Source organism: Cebus imitator, unplaced genomic scaffold, assembly GCF_001604975.1.
Source record: "Cebus imitator isolate Cc_AM_T3 unplaced genomic scaffold, Cebus_imitator-1.0 Scaffold148, whole genome shotgun sequence".
NCBI lineage: Eukaryota > Metazoa > Chordata > Mammalia > Primates > Cebidae > Cebus > Cebus imitator.
In genome coordinates, this window is record NW_016107463.1 from 711,950 (window position 1) to 731,748 (window position 19,799).

The 19,799-nt window shown below is 39.5% G+C and overlaps 1 protein-coding gene across 1 annotated transcript in view; it reads left to right on the top strand.

Moving 5' to 3' along the window:
- BPTF (bromodomain PHD finger transcription factor) overlaps window positions 1-19,799 on the top strand; it is a 137,107-nt gene that overhangs the window by 26,062 nt on the left and 91,246 nt on the right. Inside the window, exons 2-3 of the mRNA XM_017542842.2 lie at window positions 4,426-5,248; window positions 16,134-16,357. Coding sequence (XP_017398331.1) covers window positions 4,426-5,248; window positions 16,134-16,357 — 1,047 coding nt within the window. The remainder of the gene's footprint in view (window positions 1-4,425; window positions 5,249-16,133; window positions 16,358-19,799) is intronic.

The following is a 19,799-nucleotide window of genomic DNA, read 5'->3' on the forward strand; positions in this document are numbered from 1 at the left end:
TTTTTTGAGATGGAGTCTCGCTCTGTTGCCCAGGCTAGAGTGGTGCAGTGGCACAATCTTGGCTCACAGCAACTTCCACTTCCCGGGTTCAAGCAATTCTTCTGCCTCAGCCTCCCAAGTAGCGAGGACCACAGGCACATGCTACCACGCCTGGCTAATTTTCATATTTTTAGTAGAAATGGGGTTTCACCGTATTGACCAGGTTGGTCTTGAACTCTTGACCTCGTCATCGCCTGCCTCAGCCTCCCAAAGTGCTGGGATTACAGACGTGAGCCACTGCACCCAGCCCAGTGTTTTTGTTTTTAAGATTGATCCATGTTGATAATGCATAGCCCTAATTTACTCAAGATTGATCTGTAGAATTCTATGCAGTGAATATGCCACAATTCGACTGTTTTCCTGTTGATGGACATTTTGGTTGTTTTTAGCTTGGTTGTTTGTTTTATAAACAATATTAAGTGCTCTGCATTGTTCTGTGTGGGAAACACTCCAGGGGAGAAGCAAAGACACACAATACCTTTAAGGATAAACAAGCTTTATCCACAAAAATGGCAATGCAGATATAATAAGCAAATTGATAAAATAAGCAAACTGCAATGGGAAGAGGAGAAAGGAAAAGAGATAAATATATGTACATTCACCAGACTATGGTGAACTCATCACCAGACTGGGACGCAACAGCCTGGGTTCCAGAGTCAGCCATTCATCTGTGCACTCGTGAGGAGAGGTCTCACGAAGCTTTGGCGTGGTCTGGGACCCTAGCTCTTTTTGTAACAAGTTGTTTGGCATGAGGCCCAGTCAGGAGGGCCCTTTGCCGCTGGGCTCAAGGAACACTAAAAGGTCAACTTGTTTTTGCAATTGTTGTTTTTCAATAACTAATGTATAGGAATAGGTTGAAATAGAGATTTCTCTGAAACAGCACTGGATGAACGCCTCAAGGGGCTCAGATAACCTGTTCCGGGACTTGGTGACCATTGTTTGTGTCCACATTTAATTGAGTTCAAATTTAATATTTAACTTTTCCTCCACATGCATATGCATAAGGATAATTTGTCTAGAGAAGTGTTGTTCTAACTTTGGGCTGCAAGCAGCATGTTTTAAAAGTAGAAAGAGAAGAGAATAGAAAATATTGGTAGGAGAGAGAAGATATTAGTATAAGGCATGTAGTAAGAATAGTGTTTTATAGAGCTTTTGTTTTCAGGGGTATGTATACTGGATAAGATGTAAGGTATATTTCTTAGTTTGGTTATGGGCAAACAGGTTTGTAGGCTGTTCCAAGTTATGTGCAGACCCTTATAGCTGACTATTACTAAATTGCTCTCTGAAGTTATGGTAGCAGTTTACAGTCCCAGTGGTGGTATACTGGTGTTTCTGTTGTTCTGCTTCCTTCCCATTAGTTTGTTTGGTTACACTGTTAAATTTTTGTCCAGTGATGAGTATGAAAACAGTTATCTCATTGGGGTTTTACTCTGCCTTTCCTTGCTAACTAGTGAGATTGGGGTTAATTCTTTTTTTTTTAATGCAGGAAAATTAATATAATTCCCTGGTAGATAGCTATCAGATCAGTGTTGAAGATGATAATGAGTGTAATACTCAGTGGCATATTCTGAATACATTTCTGTGAATAGGTGAAATGACTTGCTAATACTAATGATTGACAGTTGAGGGGCTTTAGTGGTTTAATTTAATGTGTTCTCTTTATACACTGTAGTCTATGTTCAATTCTATAAATTTGAGTCTTTGAATTTAGTATAATGACTTTGTATTGCCGGGCGCGGTGGCTCACGCCTATAATCCCAGAACTTTGGGAGGCCGAGGCGGGTGGATCACGAGGTCAAGAGATCGAGACCATCCTGGTCAACATAGTGAAACCCCGTCTCTACTAAAAATACAAAAAAAAATTAGCTGGGCATGGTGACACACGCCTGTAGTCCCAGCTACTTGGGAGGCTGAGGCAGAATTGCTTGAACCCAGGAGGCGGAGGTTGCAGTGAGCCGAGATCGCGCCATTGCACTCCAGCCTGGGTAACGAGCGAAACTCCGTGTCAAAAAAAAAAAAAAAGACGTTGTATTTATAGAAGACTATCAGTAGTCATTAGTAGCAGCATCATTTTGTAGATTTGAGTATTAATATTTCCATATGTTTGTATAGGTACCTGTCCAATTTTTTTCTTTTAAAATTTTATAAGGAAAATACATGCATACGTTAATTTTTAAAACATAAAAAGGTAAAAAGAAATTTGTCTTCTTTTCCTGTCCCCCGGTTCGCCCCAGAGGCAACTACTTTAAAAAGATTCTTATATGACCTCTTAGACATATGTACTTCATCACTGTCCCCTTGCCTGCCTCTTTTTATTTTTAGTTTCTTTATTCGGATGACATTCTATCATTGTTCTGTAGCTGTTCATTGCTTCTACAGGTATTGATCGACTTACGACCTATACAATTTATGACCATTCGACTTTACGACCACAATGTTTTGCAAATATTAAACCAGTTGTACTGGTAATGCAGTGTTTTACTTAAACCTGACGAATGTAAAAATAAGAAACAAAATGGTGTAGAGAGGATACAAATGGCATAAAATGAACAAAGAAAATTATATAACAATGAAAGAAAATTATGATAAAATTGACTTAAAGATTTTTATAACATCATTTCACAGTACTGTACATATAGCCTACTCAACTTATGACCAAATTGTGTTACGACTGGTCTGTCGGAACCAATAGTGGTCGTAAGTCGAGCACTAGCTGTACTTCATACTGAATCTTAAAAATTGTTTCATTTTTGCACATAGGAATTTTACTACTACTGAATTTGATTCCATTATGTAGTTGCATCATAATTTAATTTTTCATGTATATTTAGATTAGAAAGAAACAAAACCCACACAAAAATTTCAGCTTTTATAAACTATGATGAATTAAATATTTTGTACTTAAATGAATGTGTATGTAGGATAAATTCGAGGAGGTAGAATTACAGGGTCAAAGGGATATATATTCAGATAGATTTTATCAAATTGCCTTCTAAAAATTCAACTAATTTATACTCTCGCCAAAATTAGAGTAGGCTGGGTATGGTGGCTCACACCTGTAACCCTGGCACTTTGAGAGGCTGAGGCGGGTGGACCACGTGGTTAAAACTCATCTCTACTAAAAGATACAAAAATTAGCCGGGTGTGGTGCCTCCTGTAGTCCCAGCCACTCAGGAGGTTGAGGCAGGAGAATCACTTGAACCTGGGAGGAGGAGGTTGCAGTGAGCTGAGATCGCACCACTGCACTCCAGCCTAGGTGATGGCTCTAGGTGATTAAATGAGATACGTGTATTTGTTAAAAACTAAACTCTCAATTGTATATATTGATGCATTTATATACTTACATATGTATGTCTGGACATCACATCTCATAAATCAGGCAACAGGTATCTAAAAGTTGTTAACTGACTGTTAAGAAATGTAGTCTGTTGTCTGTTTCCTAGTTGAGCCAGTTTTCTTTTCTCTCAGCATTGGAATTCTTCTCTCCACCTTTGTACTTTCCTTGCTGTCTTCACCTTGAGCCTGTGTTTCACTGTGGAACTCCTCTTAGGAGGTACTTCTGGCAGAGAAAAAGGGGTCTACACTGGGAACTTCCTGTCTGGTTGTTGACAGGCATTTCTTTATTGTAGCTGACAGTGTGAGATCTGTTCCCCCTACTTTGCTGTGTATTTTATGTGTAAATGTTTTTTCTCATTTATGTTGTTGTCAAATCATTCACAAATGCACTGGGTTTTTTTATTATTATTTTCTCAGAGATCCTTGTTCCGACACTGTTAGTTTTTACTGTTAGTTTTTTACCCATGAACCAGTTAATCCCTCTAGGTAATTGAGAACTGATTATAATTTATAATTTTTTAAATTCTGGTTTATAATTTAATGCGAAAACTTTGAATTCAGGTTTTCTCTAGACTTAAAAGTTAGAGCTGAATCATTGCTTCTTGGTATTATTTTAACTTGATGATTATTAAAGAAATGTGCCGGCCGGGCGCGGTGGCTCAAGCCTGTAATCCCAGCACTTTGGAAGGCCGAGGCGGGTGGATCACGAGGTCAAGAGATCGAGACCATCCTGGTCAACATGGTGAAACCCCGTCTCTACCAAAAATACAAAAAATTAGCTGGGCATGGTGGTGCGTGCCTGTAATCCCAGCTACTCAGGAGGCTGAGGCAGGAGAATTGCCTGAACCCAGGAGGCGGAGGTTGCGGTGAGCCGAGATCGTGCCATTGCACTCCAGCCTGGGTAACATGAGTGAAACTCCGTCTCAGAAAAAAAAAAAAAAAAAAAGAAATGTGCCTATCTGTTTTGGTGGGGGGTATGTGTTCAAATGGGAAATTTGTAGAAATGATGTAATGTATTGATTTGTAATGATGTCATTTCTTTATTTATAGGTAGGCGAAAACCAAGAGTACATCGGCCTCGTTCTCCAATATTGGAAGAAAAAGACATCCCGCCCCTTGAATTTCCCAAGTCCTCTGAGGATTTAATGGTGCCTAATGAGCATATAATGAATGTTATTGCCATTTACGAGGTACTGCGGAACTTTGGCACTGTTTTGAGATTATCTCCTTTTCGCTTTGAGGACTTTTGTGCAGCTCTGGTGAGCCAAGAGCAGTGCACACTCATGGCAGAGATGCACGTTGTGCTTTTGAAAGCAGTTCTGCGTGAAGAAGATACTTCCAATACTACCTTTGGACCTGCTGATCTGAAAGATAGCGTTAATTCCACACTGTATTTCATAGATGGGATGACGTGGCCAGAGGTGCTGCGGGTGTACTGTGAGAGTGATAAGGAATACCATCACGTTCTTCCTTACCAAGAGGCAGAGGACTACCCATATGGACCAGTAGAGAACAAGATCAAAGTTCTACAGTTTTTAGTTGATCAGTTTCTTACAACAAATATTGCTCGTGAGGAATTGATGTCTGAAGGGGTGATACAGTATGATGACCATTGTAGGGTTTGTCACAAACTTGGGGATTTGCTTTGCTGTGAGACATGTTCAGCAGTATACCATTTGGAATGTGTGAAGCCACCTCTTGAGGAGGTGCCCGAGGATGAGTGGCAGTGTGAAGTCTGTGTAGCACACAAGGTGCCTGGTGTGACTGACTGTGTTGCTGAAATCCAAAAAAATAAACCATATATTCGACACGAACCTATTGGATATGACAGAAGTCGGAGGAAATACTGGTTCTTGAACCGAAGACTCATAATGTAAGTAACTCTGGTCTTAATTATTTGTATGCATTTAAAATAAACTAGTTTCCCTCATGATTGATGTAGCAGAGCTATGCTGTTGATGTGATATAAACCTTTGTAACTTCATAGTTACACAGTTAAATAATTTCTTAGTTGAAGGAATATGTGCATTAAAAGAGCTTTTGAGAGGGAAAGAAGCAAAATGTCATTGCATTTGATGCCTAGGATAGGACATAGAATGTTTCTAGGTGGGGCTGGGCATGGTGGCTCATGCCTGTAATCCCAGCACGTTGGGAGTCCAAGATGGGTGGATCACTTGAGGTCGGGAGTTCGAGACTAGCCTGGCCAACATAGTGAAACCCCACCACTACTGAAAATACAAAAATTAGCCAAGTGTGGTAGCATGCACCTGTAATCCCAGCTATTCAGAAGGCTGTGGCAGGACAATTGCTTGGACCTGGGAGGCAGAGGCTGCAGTGAGCTGAGATCATGCCAGTGCATTCTAACCTGGGTGAAGAACGCTTCTAGGTGGAATGCCACCATGGGCCCGTTTTTCTTTATGTTCCCCTGTGGCCTAGCTGAGGTCATCCACTCTTAACTTTGGTGTTAAGATTGTTTTACTTCTCTTTTTTGGTTTTACCCTATCTGTATGTAAAATGGAGCAGCAAGAAAAGGAGCAGCAAGAAAAAGATCAGCTCTGCCAGTATTGGTTGTAATCCCCCAGGAGGAGATGATTCCAACAGACTCAGGATCATAGTCTGGCCTCAGTGTTTCCGAGGGTTTTCGAGAAGCTCTCCTGGGAAGTCTGTGGGCAAGATTGGGAGACAGTCTCAGGGTTTACCTCAGTCAGGGCATCAGGCAGGGTTGTCGTATGGACTGAGTATCTGACATCCTGTAGGTATATGGTCAGGGGGATGGGCTACTTTGTGTTTTCAGCTTCTGAAGTCTTCAAAGCCTTCTTCCAGTTCTTAGAATTAGGTCAAATCAAAAAATCTGGTAGGATGAAATGACTGTCAGAGCAGGGCATGGAGAGGAGAGTACAAACTTTATCATTGTGCTGTCGAGAAATCTGAATCCACATTGATTCTTGATTCTTTGTGGCTGAAAGCTTACAGAATCTTCGCTATCTGTGGTGTTCCACAGTTTTACAGTGATATGCCCTTGTGTGGGCTGTTTTCATCCACCAGGTGTTTTTGGTGAGCATTTTCAATCTGGCAATTGTTCTGAGAACTTCTCTTGACAACTTCCTCCTCTTTTTTTTTCTTATATCTATCTTGAGCTATGGTTTTATTGAACATTGGACTTCCTATTTTTGTCTTCTTTCTTACCTTTTCTTTCCAGTTTTCCTCTTTGTCTCTTTCTCTCTTTGGGGTGTGTGTATGTGTTCAGTTTTTCAAGATTTCCTTGTCTTGGCCGTCCAACTCTACTATCCAGTTTTTCTTTTCTGCTATTTTTTATTATCTAAGAGCTCTTTTATTTTTAGAATCTTCCTTTAAAAAAATAATGAGGGCCGGGCGCGGTGGCTCAATCCTGTAATCCCAGCACTTTGGGAGGCCGAGGCGGGTGGATCACGAGGTCAAGAGATCGAGACCATCCTGGTCAATATGGTGAAACCCCGTCTCTACTAAAACTACAAAAAATTAGCTGGGCATGGTGGCGCGTGCCTGTAGTCCCAGCTACTCAGGAGGCTGAGGCAGGAGAATTGCTTGAACCCAGGAGGCGGAGGTTGCGGTGAGCCGAGATCGCGCCATTGCACTCCAGCCTGGGTAACAAGAGTGAAACTCCGTCTCCAAAAAAAAAAAAATGAAATCCAGTTTCTGTGTCTTATTGGATATAGAATTTTCTCTTACCTTTCTGAGGATATTAATGACAGGTTTTTTTTTCTGTCTTCTGTACATTGTCTGTTTCCTCTAAGTTGCTTCTTCCTATTCTTTGTTTTGGTTTTTCTGTTTCATACTCACATGTTTATTCTTAATTTTCTGCTCCTCATTAACATTGTGATACTGTGTAGCCAGTTGGAAGCTCTGAGCAAGTGGGTGGGCCTTATCAATTTTGATTTAACCATTGCATGATTTTCATTATCTATTTTCTTGGGGGGAAGTCCCTGTTATCAGTATCTTGAGGTCTATCCTCTAGAGTAAGCTCTTGAGGAAAGATGGCATGGAAAGGCCTTTTCTTTTCCTGTGTCCTGCTTGAAGCATGAAGGTGTTGCTAGTGGTATTCTGATGGCTGAGTCGGAGAAGAAGGCTTCATTTATCGTGCACACAGCATTTACTATGTGTACGGTCACTTAAACCCTCAGTTTTCTGTACAGTGCCTTTGTTCACAACTGAGTGTGGTTTCTCCCAGTCCAGGGAACCTCAGTTTACCTCCTCTAGAGACTAGACCTTTGACAGCTTGAAGCGGAGAGAACTGGTTTAGGAATCTGCTCCATAAACAGCTTCCAGCCAGTTCACTATTCTAGAGACGCCTCTCCTCATTATGGTTGCTCTTTGAGGATTGTGTTCTAAACCTCACCTTCCTTTTTAGTTTGAGATTGGGCCTTCTTGGCTCTGCTGAGGCAGTAGTCACTAGTTCATCTACTTTCAGAATTTTTTTGCTGTTGTTATTTTGTGCCTCCTACTTTATCCTTATGAGTTTGTCTTTAACAGTTTTGTTTGTTTGTTTGTTTGTTGTTTTTTTGTTTTAATTTAAAGATAGGATGTCACTTTGTCACCCAAGCTCTGGAGTGCAGTGTCGCTGTCTCGGCTAACTGCAGCCTCAACCTCCTGGGCTCAAGCAGTCCTCCTGCTTCAGCCCCCCAAGTAGCTGGGACTACAGTTGTGTGCCACCACACCCAGCTAATTTTTGCATTTTTTGTAGAAACAGGGTTTTGCCATGTTACCCAGGCTGGTCTCAAACTCGTGAGCTCAAGCTATCTGCCCACCTCGGACACTCAAAGTGTTGGGATTATAGGCATGAGCCACTGCGTCCAGCCTAACAGTATTTTTTCTGCTTGGTTTTAAGAAGGTTTTAGGAGGGAGCAAAATTAAATCTGTCACCTTAATCCAGAAACTGCTATGAGAAATGATACATAAGGTCTTAAATGTATATTTTGTGTCTTTTAGTTTGGATCAGTTATTTTAAGAAATAAGTGTAAAATACGTAATTTTTTTCTTTTCTTGCTCACTTACCTCCCAAACATCTGGTCATGGTATTCATTGTGCTGTTTTTTTGTTTTGACATTTTGCTGTTGAGGTGGTAACACGGAAACCTTTGTCAGCGAGGTCATTCCAAATGGTGAAATAACTGTAACCACATTTTAAGTTTACTGCTCTCCGGAGGCTGAGGCACAAGAATCTCTTGAACCCAGGAAGCAGAGGTGGCAGTGAGCTGAGATGGTGCCACTGCACTCCAGCCTGGGTGATGGAGTGAGACTCTGTCTGTTTCAAAAAAAAAAAGAAAGAAAGGGGGCCAGGCGCGGTGGCTCATGCCTGTAATCTCAGCACTTTGGAAGGAGGGTGGATCACCTGTGGTCAGGAGTTCAAGACCAGCCTGGTCAACATGGTAAAACCATGTCTCTACTAAGTATACAAAAATTAGCTGGGCATGGTGGCTGGCGCCTGTAATCTCAGCTACTGGGGAGGCTGAAGCAGGAGAATTGCTTGAACCCAGGAGGCAGAGGTTGCAGTGAGCAGAGATCACGCCATTGCGCTGCAGCCTGGGCAACAAAGAGCGAAATTTTGTCTCAAAAAAAAAAAAGTTGACTGCTGTATTGTCATTATAAGTGGAAATTCAGTCACGCTGCCTGTCAGGGAGCCCAGTGCTTGTACTTTGTGTAGACATTCAACAGTTAGCAGGTCATGTTCACACAGTCTCAGATGCCCGCCTGAAAGGAACTCATAGTTGTCAGGATGACTGGGAACGAATTAGGAGGCAAATGCTCCAGTGCATACTCCAGTTCTTCCATTCCTGTGCCTTCCTTTGCTGTGCTGCTTTTCCTCACCCTTTGGATGTTCACTCTCACTGCCTCTTTCTTTCCCTGTACTACTGTTTTTGGCCAGCTGGAGACCAAAAGTACCTTGTCCGCATGCAGAAAAACTTTGACATCTTTAAGGCTCATTACACAGTAATCAGTGGTATAGGTCTTAGTTTCAGAGACCTGTAAATAGAAGCTAGTTGTGATAAATTAGTAATAGCCAAGAGCAACATTTATTGAGCACTTCCTTGTATGCTTAACAATGTCCTAAGCATTTTATATATTTTTGAATTAATCCTCCCAACAGCCCAACAATGCAGATACTATATTTTTAATTTTTTTTTTAATTGAGACGGAATCTCAGTCTATAGCCCAGGCTGGAGTGCAGCGGCACAATGTCAGCCCACTGCAGCCCCTGCCTCCTGGGTTCAAGTGATTTTTCTGTCTCAGCCTCCCGCGTAGTTGAGACCACAGGCACGTGCCACCACGCCTGGCTAATTTTTTGTATTTTTAGTGGAGATGGAGTTTCACCGAATTAGCCAGGATGGTCTTGATCTCCTGACCTCGTGGTCCACCTACCTCAGCCTCCCAAAGTGCTGGGATTACAAGTATGAGCCATCTCGCCCCACCTTTAATTTTTGTTTTATTTTTAATTAATTAATTACTTTTGGACACAGGGTTTCACTGTTGCCCAGGTTGGAGTGCAGTGGCATGATCATGGCTCACTGCAGCCTCAATCTCCCAGGCTTAGGCCATCCTCCCACCTCAGCCTCCCTAGGAGCTGGGACTACAGTGCATGCCACCATGCCTAGCTGTTATTTATTTTATAGAGGTCTCACTGTCTTGCCCAGGCTGGTCTCAAACTCCTGGGTTCAAGCAACCCTCCCACCTTAGCCTCCCAGAGGGATAGTATTACAGGCCTGAGCCACTATGCCCTGCCTTGCAGGCACCATTTTTGTCTACATTTTATAGGTTAAGAGACTAAACCTCAAAGATGTTAAATAATTTGCCTTTGATTAGCCCAAGACCCTATGGCTCTTAGGAGGTAGAACCTGGAATTTTTTTCAGAATGTGTTTTATAAAAGTATTTTCAGTACCTGATTTTATACTGTAGTCTAGCTATCAAGCCATCTTCATGGGAAATCTGCAGCTTGCATTGTTCAGCTGTTAAAACCTATGCTTATAACTTGGGGAGAAAGATAATAATTGTTTTTGTTATATCTGCAGTGAGTATTTATGAAATCTTTAAAAATTTGAAGTAAAGGCATTTTTTAAAAATCTAAACTAAGTGGGGATTTCAGAAACATTCTGTTTCATGATATATCAGTATCAATATATGAAACAACATTCAGGGAAGCAAAATATATCCTGTCTTACAGTGAAATAAATGCAGACCTTTGAAAGCACATGAGTCAAATGACTTTTTAAATACCTGTGGGTGAATTTTTGACACATTGTCAAGAAATCAAATATTCTATTTTTCGTGGTGGAACAGTAAAATTCTTTACTTGTGTTTGTCAATAAAACTGTTCATTTAAGTTTATTTGCTTTAGAAGCTATAGTTGTCATTCAGACTGCCTTTTTTGGTACATAATAAAGTGCACAGATTTTAAAGAGGATTTCAGACAAATAGGATATCTTTTTCCATGCTGTGATATTTTGAGTATTTTCCAATGTGAAATCAAGTAGGAAATGTTTATTTGATAAGATGCTTAAAAATATGTCATTTGTATAGGTTAGTGAAGCATATAATAAAAAAAGTTCTTATACATAAATTTATAGTCTGTCTGAGGAGCTAAGACATATTCAGCATATAACTTAGAGGTCAGTTTTAATTCATTATGTAAGTGGGCCAATCTTTCTTAACTATTGCTTTTATCCTATCAATCCTTTGCTCTGAAATTAGGACTTACTGAAATAGAAATTGCCAGGTTAGATAAGCACATTTTTCTGTCACTCTCCATTCTAAATAAAATTACATGAGCACAGCATTTTATTTTATTTTTTTGTAGAGACAAGAGTCTCACTATGTTGCCAGACTGGTCTTGAAATCCTGGGCTCAAGCGATCCTCCAGCCTTGGCCTCCTAAAATGCTAGGATTACAACAGGTGTGAAACACTGTACTCCTTTAAATAGCATTTTAAAAATCTGTATTCTTTTCATTTTCCAAATGAACTAAACTGTGTGTTTAAATCTACATGGCTTTCTACTCCCCATTCTAACTATAAGCCACATATTAACTTACTGACTTTAGCTGACATCAAACCTGTGTTTGTATTCCTGCTGTCCACATTCAGTTCTGTATGTCCAGCAGTCTCCTGGACGTGTCTGCAAAGCAGGCCCCTCAAACATGTCTAAAACTGAACTCATCATTTCCCTCCATTACCTACTTTTCATCCCGTGTTCTCATCTTAGTAAGTGGGATTACTGTTCCACAGCTGCTTAAGCTAGAAGCATGGGTCTCACCCAGGCTGGAGTGCAGTGGTGCAGTCTTGGCTCACTGCAACCCCTGCTTCTGTGATTCAAACAATTCTCCTACCTCAGCCTCCCAGGTAGCTGGGATTACAGGTGCCTGCCACCATGCCTGGCTAATTTTGTATTTTTAGTAGAGACGGGTTTTACCATGTTAGCCAGGCTGATCTCAAACTCCTGACCTCAGGTGATCAGCCCACCTTGGCCTCCCAACATACTGGGATCACAGCGTGAGCCACCATGCCTGGCCATAGTTGGATGATTTTTTAAAACAGCAATTTTGATCAAGTCTTCTTTCCCCTAAGTTGAAAAACCTTTTAATTACTTCCATTTGCCCTTAACAGAAAGTTCAGATTCTTTAGCACAGATCCCTAACTTTGTACATTTAATTGTCTTGCTTTCTAACACTTAAAACAAAATAAATAAAAGCAAACCAAAGCACCTAAAAACATCTTAGCTAACTAACTCATTTTTGAAGTCTCAGCCTATTTATGCCACTTCCTAGGGCTTGCTTTCCCTGAACCCCTTTCCCTCCCTGAACCCCTTTCCCTCTTGCGTCTTGAAATACTGCTTTTTAAAACACCCATCCTACCAACAGTTTTTTTGTTTTGTTTTGTTTTTTTCAGACAAGTCTTACTCTGTCACCCAGGCTGGAGTGCAGTGGCACAATCTTGGCTCACTGCAACTTCTGCCTCCCAGGTTCAAGTGGTTCTCCTGCCTCAGCCTCCCAAGTAGCTGGGATTACTGGTACCCACCCCCTTGCCCAGCTAATTTTTATATTATTAGTAGAGACAGGGTTTCACCATCTTGGCCAGGCTGGTCTGGAACTTCTGACCTCAAGTGATCTACCTGCCTCAGCCTCCTGAAGTGCTGGGATTGCAGGCATGAGCCACTGCACCCGGCCTAGTTATTTAAGGTAAATATTATGTAACTCATAAGGTGAGGAAAATAATGACAAGTATGTACAGTATATTGTACCATGAAGTGCTGGTACTACTCTAAGCACTTTATATATTTTAATTCATTTAATACTAACAACAGCATCTTGATACGTACCGTCACCCTATTTTTCAGATGGAGAGATTGAGGCCTAGAGAGTTTTAAGTAGTTTATCCAAGATCATACAACTACTAAGTAGTGGAATCAGAATTTGAACCCAGGCATTCTGGCTCCAGAATATGTGCTTCTAAGCACTGCTTGGGCTGCTTGACCAAGAGCTTAGGACCTAGCTGTTTTCTTTAATTGCTGAATTGCTAGTTGTATCAGTTTCCTGGTGCCGCTATAACAAAGTATTGTTTAACAGTTTTGGAGAATAGAAGTCTGAACCCAAAGGCGTCAGCAGAGCCATCGTCCCTCTGTAGGCTCTAGGAAATAATCCTTTCTTTTTTTGGCCTTTCCTAGTTTCTAGCATCCCAAGTGTCCTTGGCTTGCTGGCAGCATAATTCCAATCTGCCTGTTGCCATCTTTTCAAGACAGCCTAGGTTTTTTCTACCAAGCACTTAACAGTTCTTCCAGCCTCCTCCATTACTCAATTCCAAAGCCACTTTCACATTTTTAGGTATGTTAGCAGTAGCACCCACTTCCTGTTCCAAAAGTTGGGAGTTTCCTAAGGCCACTATAACAAAGTACTACAAATGGAGTAGCTTTAAAAAATATGAATTTATTGTCTCATAGTCCTGGAAGCCAGAAGTCTGAAATCATGAGTCAGCAGGGTTGGTTTTTCTGAAGGCTCTCAAAGAGAATCTGTTCTATGCTTGTCTCCTAGCTTCTGGCAGTCATTGGCATTTCTTGGTTTACAGACACATCACTCCAGTCTCTGCCTCTGTCTTCACATTACCTTCTTTTCTCTTCTTTTTTTTTTTAAGCTGGAGTCTTGCTCTGTCAGGCTGGAGTGCAGTGACACGATCTTGGCTCACCACAACCTCTGCCTCCCAGGTTTAAGTGATTCTTCTGCCTCAGCCTCCTGAGTAGCTGGGACTACAGGCGCATGCCATCACGCCCAGCTAATTTTTTGTATTTTTGGTAGAGACGGCGTTTCACCATGTTAGCCAGGATGATCTCCATCTCCTGACCTTGTGATCTGTTCACCTTGGCCTCCCAAAGTGCTGGGATTACAAGTGTGAGCCACCACACCCAGCCCGTTACTTTCTTTTTTATGTGTCACCCTGGGTCCACCCCTTTTCTGAGGATACAAGTCATTTGATTTAGGGGCCACCCTTAATCCAGGATGATTTTTATCTCAAGATCCTTAATTAATTACATCTGCAAAGACCCTATTTCCAAATAAGATCATATCCTGAGGCTTCAAGTGGACGTGAACTTTGGGGACATTATTCCACTAATTTCACTAGTGTTCTTTATTCTTCATTTCTATGGGTTTGTTTAGAAATTAAACTTGAAACTTACTGTTAGTCATTAACCTACTTATCTAGCCTAGGTAAAAGTCAAAGAAGCTTTAAATTATAGACATATAATATGTATGTTTGCTCTTAATTATATTTTTAGCAAACCTTTGCATGTCAGCCTGTCTACTCTTTGACACCCTATGAGTCCTTGAGAATGTGTGCCAAGTGGTACCTAAAGGTGAACCTGGGTGAACCTGACGAACATCGTAGGCCTTATAGGATCCAGAGCTTCTGCAGAACCACATTGTAACTCCAAATCCAAATATACATAAATAATGTATATTTATATAGGAAAGCTGTTGTCACTTTTGCAACGAGAGCAGATAATTTTGATTATATAAACTGTGTATGTAAGCCAAGGACCTAAGTATGAAAAAATAACTTTTTAGCCTGGCACGGTGGCTCACGCCTATAATCCCAGCACTTTGGGAGGCCAAAGAGGGCGGATTGCTTGAGGCCAGGAGTTCAAGACCAGCCTGGCCAACATGGCAAAACCCTTTCTCTACTAAAAATATGAAAATTGGCTGGGCATGGTGGCACGTGGCTATAGTCCCAGCTACTTGGGAGGCTGAGGCAGGAGAATCACTTGAACCCGACATGGAGGTTGTGGTGAGCCAAGATCACACCACTGCACTCCAGCCTGGGCAACAGAGCAAGACTCCATCTCAAAAAAAAAAGAAAAGAAAGAAAAAAGTTAAATACAACAAAACAGACCAAAAAACCCCCAACTTTTCTTTGAATGGATTAGTGGGTATTCGCTGTTTTGCCACTTTATGCTTTAATGAATTTATTCTTCTGTGTCTTTAAGAAGAAAAATGTTAAGTCACTGAATACTGTATAGGTTGAGCATCCCTTACCTAAAATGCTCTGGACCAGAAGTGTTACGGACTTTGGAACATTTGCATTATACCTACCAATTGAGCATTCCTAATCTGAAAATCTGAAATGCTCCAGTGAGCATTTCCTTTGAATGGCATGTTGGCACTCAGAAACTTTTGGATTTCAGATTTTCAGATTAAGGATACTCTACTCGTTTCCTTTTATTTATCTGTGATTTAATATAGCCCTTCTTCAGAATTACTGAATGACTCATTCTGGGAATGCTGCTAAATTTTTATTCATTTATTACTCATTGTCTTCAAGTGCCTCACACATACTCTTGAATTCCTTTTGAGTGGGAACAGAAATCCCATTATATGTGTTCCTCTACGTCTAGTCCTAGACATTAATTTGCCTTGTTTCTTTTAAGTTAGTGACTATCTCTGTTGGTCTTTAACTCCATTAAAAGTAAAGGGAAGCTTAGGAGGATTTTAGGCAGGAGAGGAAGCTCCTCTTCTCTCCAGTTTTGAGCTTCAGTTGTACAGAAGTAAAGAGGAGGGATGAGATATTGTAGATAACTCCTTCAAGAACCAGAACTTAGCAAAGCATTTATACTATTTTGATGGAACTATTTCTAAGTTTTATTATAAAGTTAGCCAGGTATCGTGGCACATGTCTATAGTCCTAGCTACTTGGGAGGCTAAGGCAGGAGTATTGCTTGAGCCTAGGAGTCTGAGTACGCAGTGAGCCGTGACAGCGCCATGCACTCTAGCCTGGGAGATAGAGTGAGACCCTGTCTCTAAAATAAATGTGACCATCTGTCACACACAGTCTTCCCATGGCTCATTTGTTCATTCATTAGTAGTGAGCATGATTATTTTCCTATATACCCTGTTATGAACTAAAATAAATTTATTTTCTTCTAAAATAATTCTAAATACATTCTGTTCATCATATTGTTACATTGATGATCTTAAAGTTGATTGAGATGTAGCTGAAACTGGCTTCCACAAAGTACTCTCACATGGTTCTGAATTTTGAGGTAATCTTTCTTTGTGTCATGTTTTTTATATGTCCTTTCTGAGAGTAAATCAAGTTTGAGTAAGGCCTGCAGGGATCTCTTATGAGCACATATATTGAGTTTTAGTGCATAAGCTTTGTTTTAACTTTTCACTGGGTAGATGAAACTGTCAGATAAGTGGCATTATGTCTAACATATAAATTATTTCCCCCCATTTTTAAACAGAGAAGAAGATACAGAAAATGAAAATGAAAAGAAAATTTGGTACTACAGCACAAAGGTCCAGCTTGCAGAATTAATTGACTGTCTAGACAAAGATTATTGGGAAGCAGAACTCTGCAAAATTCTAGAAGAAATGCGTGAAGAAATCCACCGACACATGGACATAACTGAAGACCTGACCAATAAAGCTCGGGGCAGTAACAAGTCCTTTCTGGCGGCAGCTAATGGTGAGAAGGGCATTTTTGTCATTTTATTTTTGTTAAGTCTGAGCTAAACTGTTGGTATGAAATCACTGCAAAATTTGAAAATAGATTAAAATTTTCAAGTACAGTCATGTATTGCTTAATGATGGGAATACGTTCTGAAAAATGTGTCAATTGGCGATGTCCTCATTGTGTGAACATCATAGAGTACACTTATACAAACCTAGATGGTAGGGCTTCTTATACACCTTGGTTATACGGTATAGCCTATTGCTGCTAGGCTCCAACCCTGTACGTCATGTGACTCTACTGAATCCCATAAGCAGTTGTAGCACAAAGGCAGGGATTTGTGTATCTATCCATATCTAAACATTTAAAAAGGTACTACATATAATCTTATGGGATCAATGTCATGTATGTGGTTTCTGGTTGACCGAAACATTGTACAGTGCATGACTGTGTGTATATTTTACTTTAGTTCTCCATATTTCATTTTCCCAAGAGAACCTTGTTCATTCCAACATAAATTAGGGATGCTATACATTTTAGTGTTTTATTTCTGCCTTGGTTTATTACTAATATTCCCCAAAATGTTAGTTTCTTTTTTTAATTCAAGTACCTTATTAAACTTGTTTGGCATTCCAGTTTTTAATTTTAAGAAACAATATTCTGTTTGAACTTTTTGCCTTTTTTAAAAAATAAAACTTTAAATTTTTAGAACAGTTTTAGATTTATACAAAAGTTGCAAAGATAGTAGAGGGTTTCCATATATCCTGCACTTGGTTGCCCCTGTTATTTATGTCTTAGATTCGTGTGGGATATTTGTTAGAACTAATGGACCAGTATTGATACACTGTTATTAATTCAAGTCCATATTTTATTCGGATTTCCTTAGTTTTAACTAAAGAAACTTTTCTGCCTCATGATCCTATACCACATGATATTTAGTCATCATGTTTTGCTCTAGATTGTCAGTTTCTCAGACTTTCCTTGTTTTTGACGGCCTTGACAGTTTTGAGGAGTACTAGTTAGGTATTTTGTAGAATGCATTCATTATAGGTTTTTCTCATGGTTAACCTAGGTGTATGCATTTTGAAGAGGAAGACCACAGAGGCGAAGTGCAATCTGCATCTTCTTATCAAGAGTGCATACTGTCATTGTTACTTATCGCTGATGATGTTAACCTTGGTCCCCTGGGTGAGGCAGTGTTTGTCAGGTTTCTCCACATCTTCCACCATCCCCTCAGCCCACCAGTACTGTACTTTGTGGAAGCAAGTCACTATAAACAGCCACACTTAGGGGGTGGGGAGTTACAGTCTACCTTCTTGAAGGGGCAGTATCTACATACGTTATTTGGAATTTTTCTGCACAGATTTGTTTGTTTATTTTTTCAGGCATTTATTTCTATGAGTGTAGATTGTTGGATATCTATTTTGTACTTATTGGATTATAATTGGATATTTATTAGGTTATAATTCAGTGTCACCTTATTTATTTTGTTGCTCAACTTTTTTTTTGTTGTAAATACATATATATCTTAAAAGTTTAAATAGTATAAAAGGATATACTGTGAAAAATGAGTGTCTTTCCTTCATAATCTTCAATCTGACCTTCCTTTCTCCAGAGGTAATCATTATTGCTGTATTTTTTATCCTGCCAGATGTATTCAGTACATGTTTAATAAATACCACCTGTGTTTTCCAATATAGCCATCCCTCGGTATTCTCAGGGATTACTTCCAGAGCCCCTTGCAGATAGCAGAATCTGTGATGCCCAAGTCCTCCAGTCAGCCCTGTGGAACCTGCTGATATGAAAAGCTGGCATTCCATATCCAAGGGTTCTGCATCCTGAGAATACTATATTTTCAGTTCAATGTTGGTTGAATCCAAGAATGCAGAACCTTTGGCCCCGGAGGGCCAACTGTAGTACATTTTAAGTTTTAACTTAGATAAAATTATTAGGTTAAGATTTTGCTAAATAAATAAATAAGTTCTGCAAGTACACTTATAAGTGCCTGGTTCTGGGCTGTGTTCTTCTGCATACATTATCTGCTATACATATAATCCTATTAATTTTCTACATTCTCCATTTGCTTAAAAATAGAATGTTTATATTTAATAAAGATAACTCAGCTGTATCCAAGCTTGTTCTCACATATTCTGTGTCAGTATTCCTGTGAATTCATGCTTATTTTTGGAGAATGATAGGCTCTCACGTATAAATACCGTAGAGCACAAATATACTTTGTTTTCAGAAAAAAGCATTCTTAGTTACCGTGAATTATTAAATTATATATATTCATATCTGGTAGTTGGAAGTATTTCTCTATTAGGTCTGTTTAGAAAAATGTATACTTTTTTCATTAGAAAAGTTTTAGTCTTCAGAAGTCTTTGGGGAATCAGTAATACCAGTAATGCAATCTCCATCTTATTCCTCCCTCCATATAGGTCAAATCATAGGAAATTTTATTAACTTCAGCCAGCTTACTTCCCCCCTTAATTTCCTTTTATGAATCATGGCATTAAAATAGACAAATCCCTTTTTGCTCTCCTGTGTTTTGGTACAATAACAGAAAACCATCTTCAGTCCCCTAAAAGGCAATGTGAGATATGATTTTATAAAGTATGTTGAATTAGAAATATTTTCCAGAATAAAAAATAAAAATTAAAAAAAAAAAGAAAAAATATTTTCCAGGGTGAGCTTGTCTGTGTACAAAATTATATATACAGTATAATCATAGTTAAAGTACAAAATCAAAACAGGAATGGATAATCAAAAGTGTTAAGTGGTCTGATTTGGGGGAATGTAAAAACTAGAAATGTTAATATAAGAGAATTGGTAAATTTCATTATGAATTATCATGTGATAGAACATTGTGTATTGGAGAATTAAAATACCATGCAAAAACTGTGCATGGGTCATTGAGAGACTTAAATCTCCTCCTCTAAATAACCAACTGGATCAGCTTTTATCATTAAAAAATAACCAGTTAGCATAGTAGCATTGTAGTTGGTTTCCTTTTCATATTTTTTTAATTTCCTACAATGAGCATGTTATATTTCAGTATAATTCAGCGTGTAATGTACTTTAAAAAATTAGTTAAACCTTTTGTAGTAATTGAGAGCAACAAAGAGAGCATTGAGCTTTAGGTCACAGTATGTTATTAGAAAGTCAGATGACTAAAATGTATGTGCTGTGAGATTGCCTTGCAACCTGCAGTTATCCTCTTAGCTCTCCATGCAGTACATGTAAATAAGATGAGTTGCACCTTGGATTTAATGGTGAGACCTGGACCAAAAATGGCAGACATAAATATTTTCTTTCTCCCTACCCCAGCCTTTTTTTAAAATTTTATTTTATTTTTATTTATTTATTTTTTATTTTTTTATTTTTTTTTTGAGACGGAGTTTCACTCTTGTTACCCAGGCTGGAGTGCAATGGCACCATCTCGGCTCACCGCAACCTC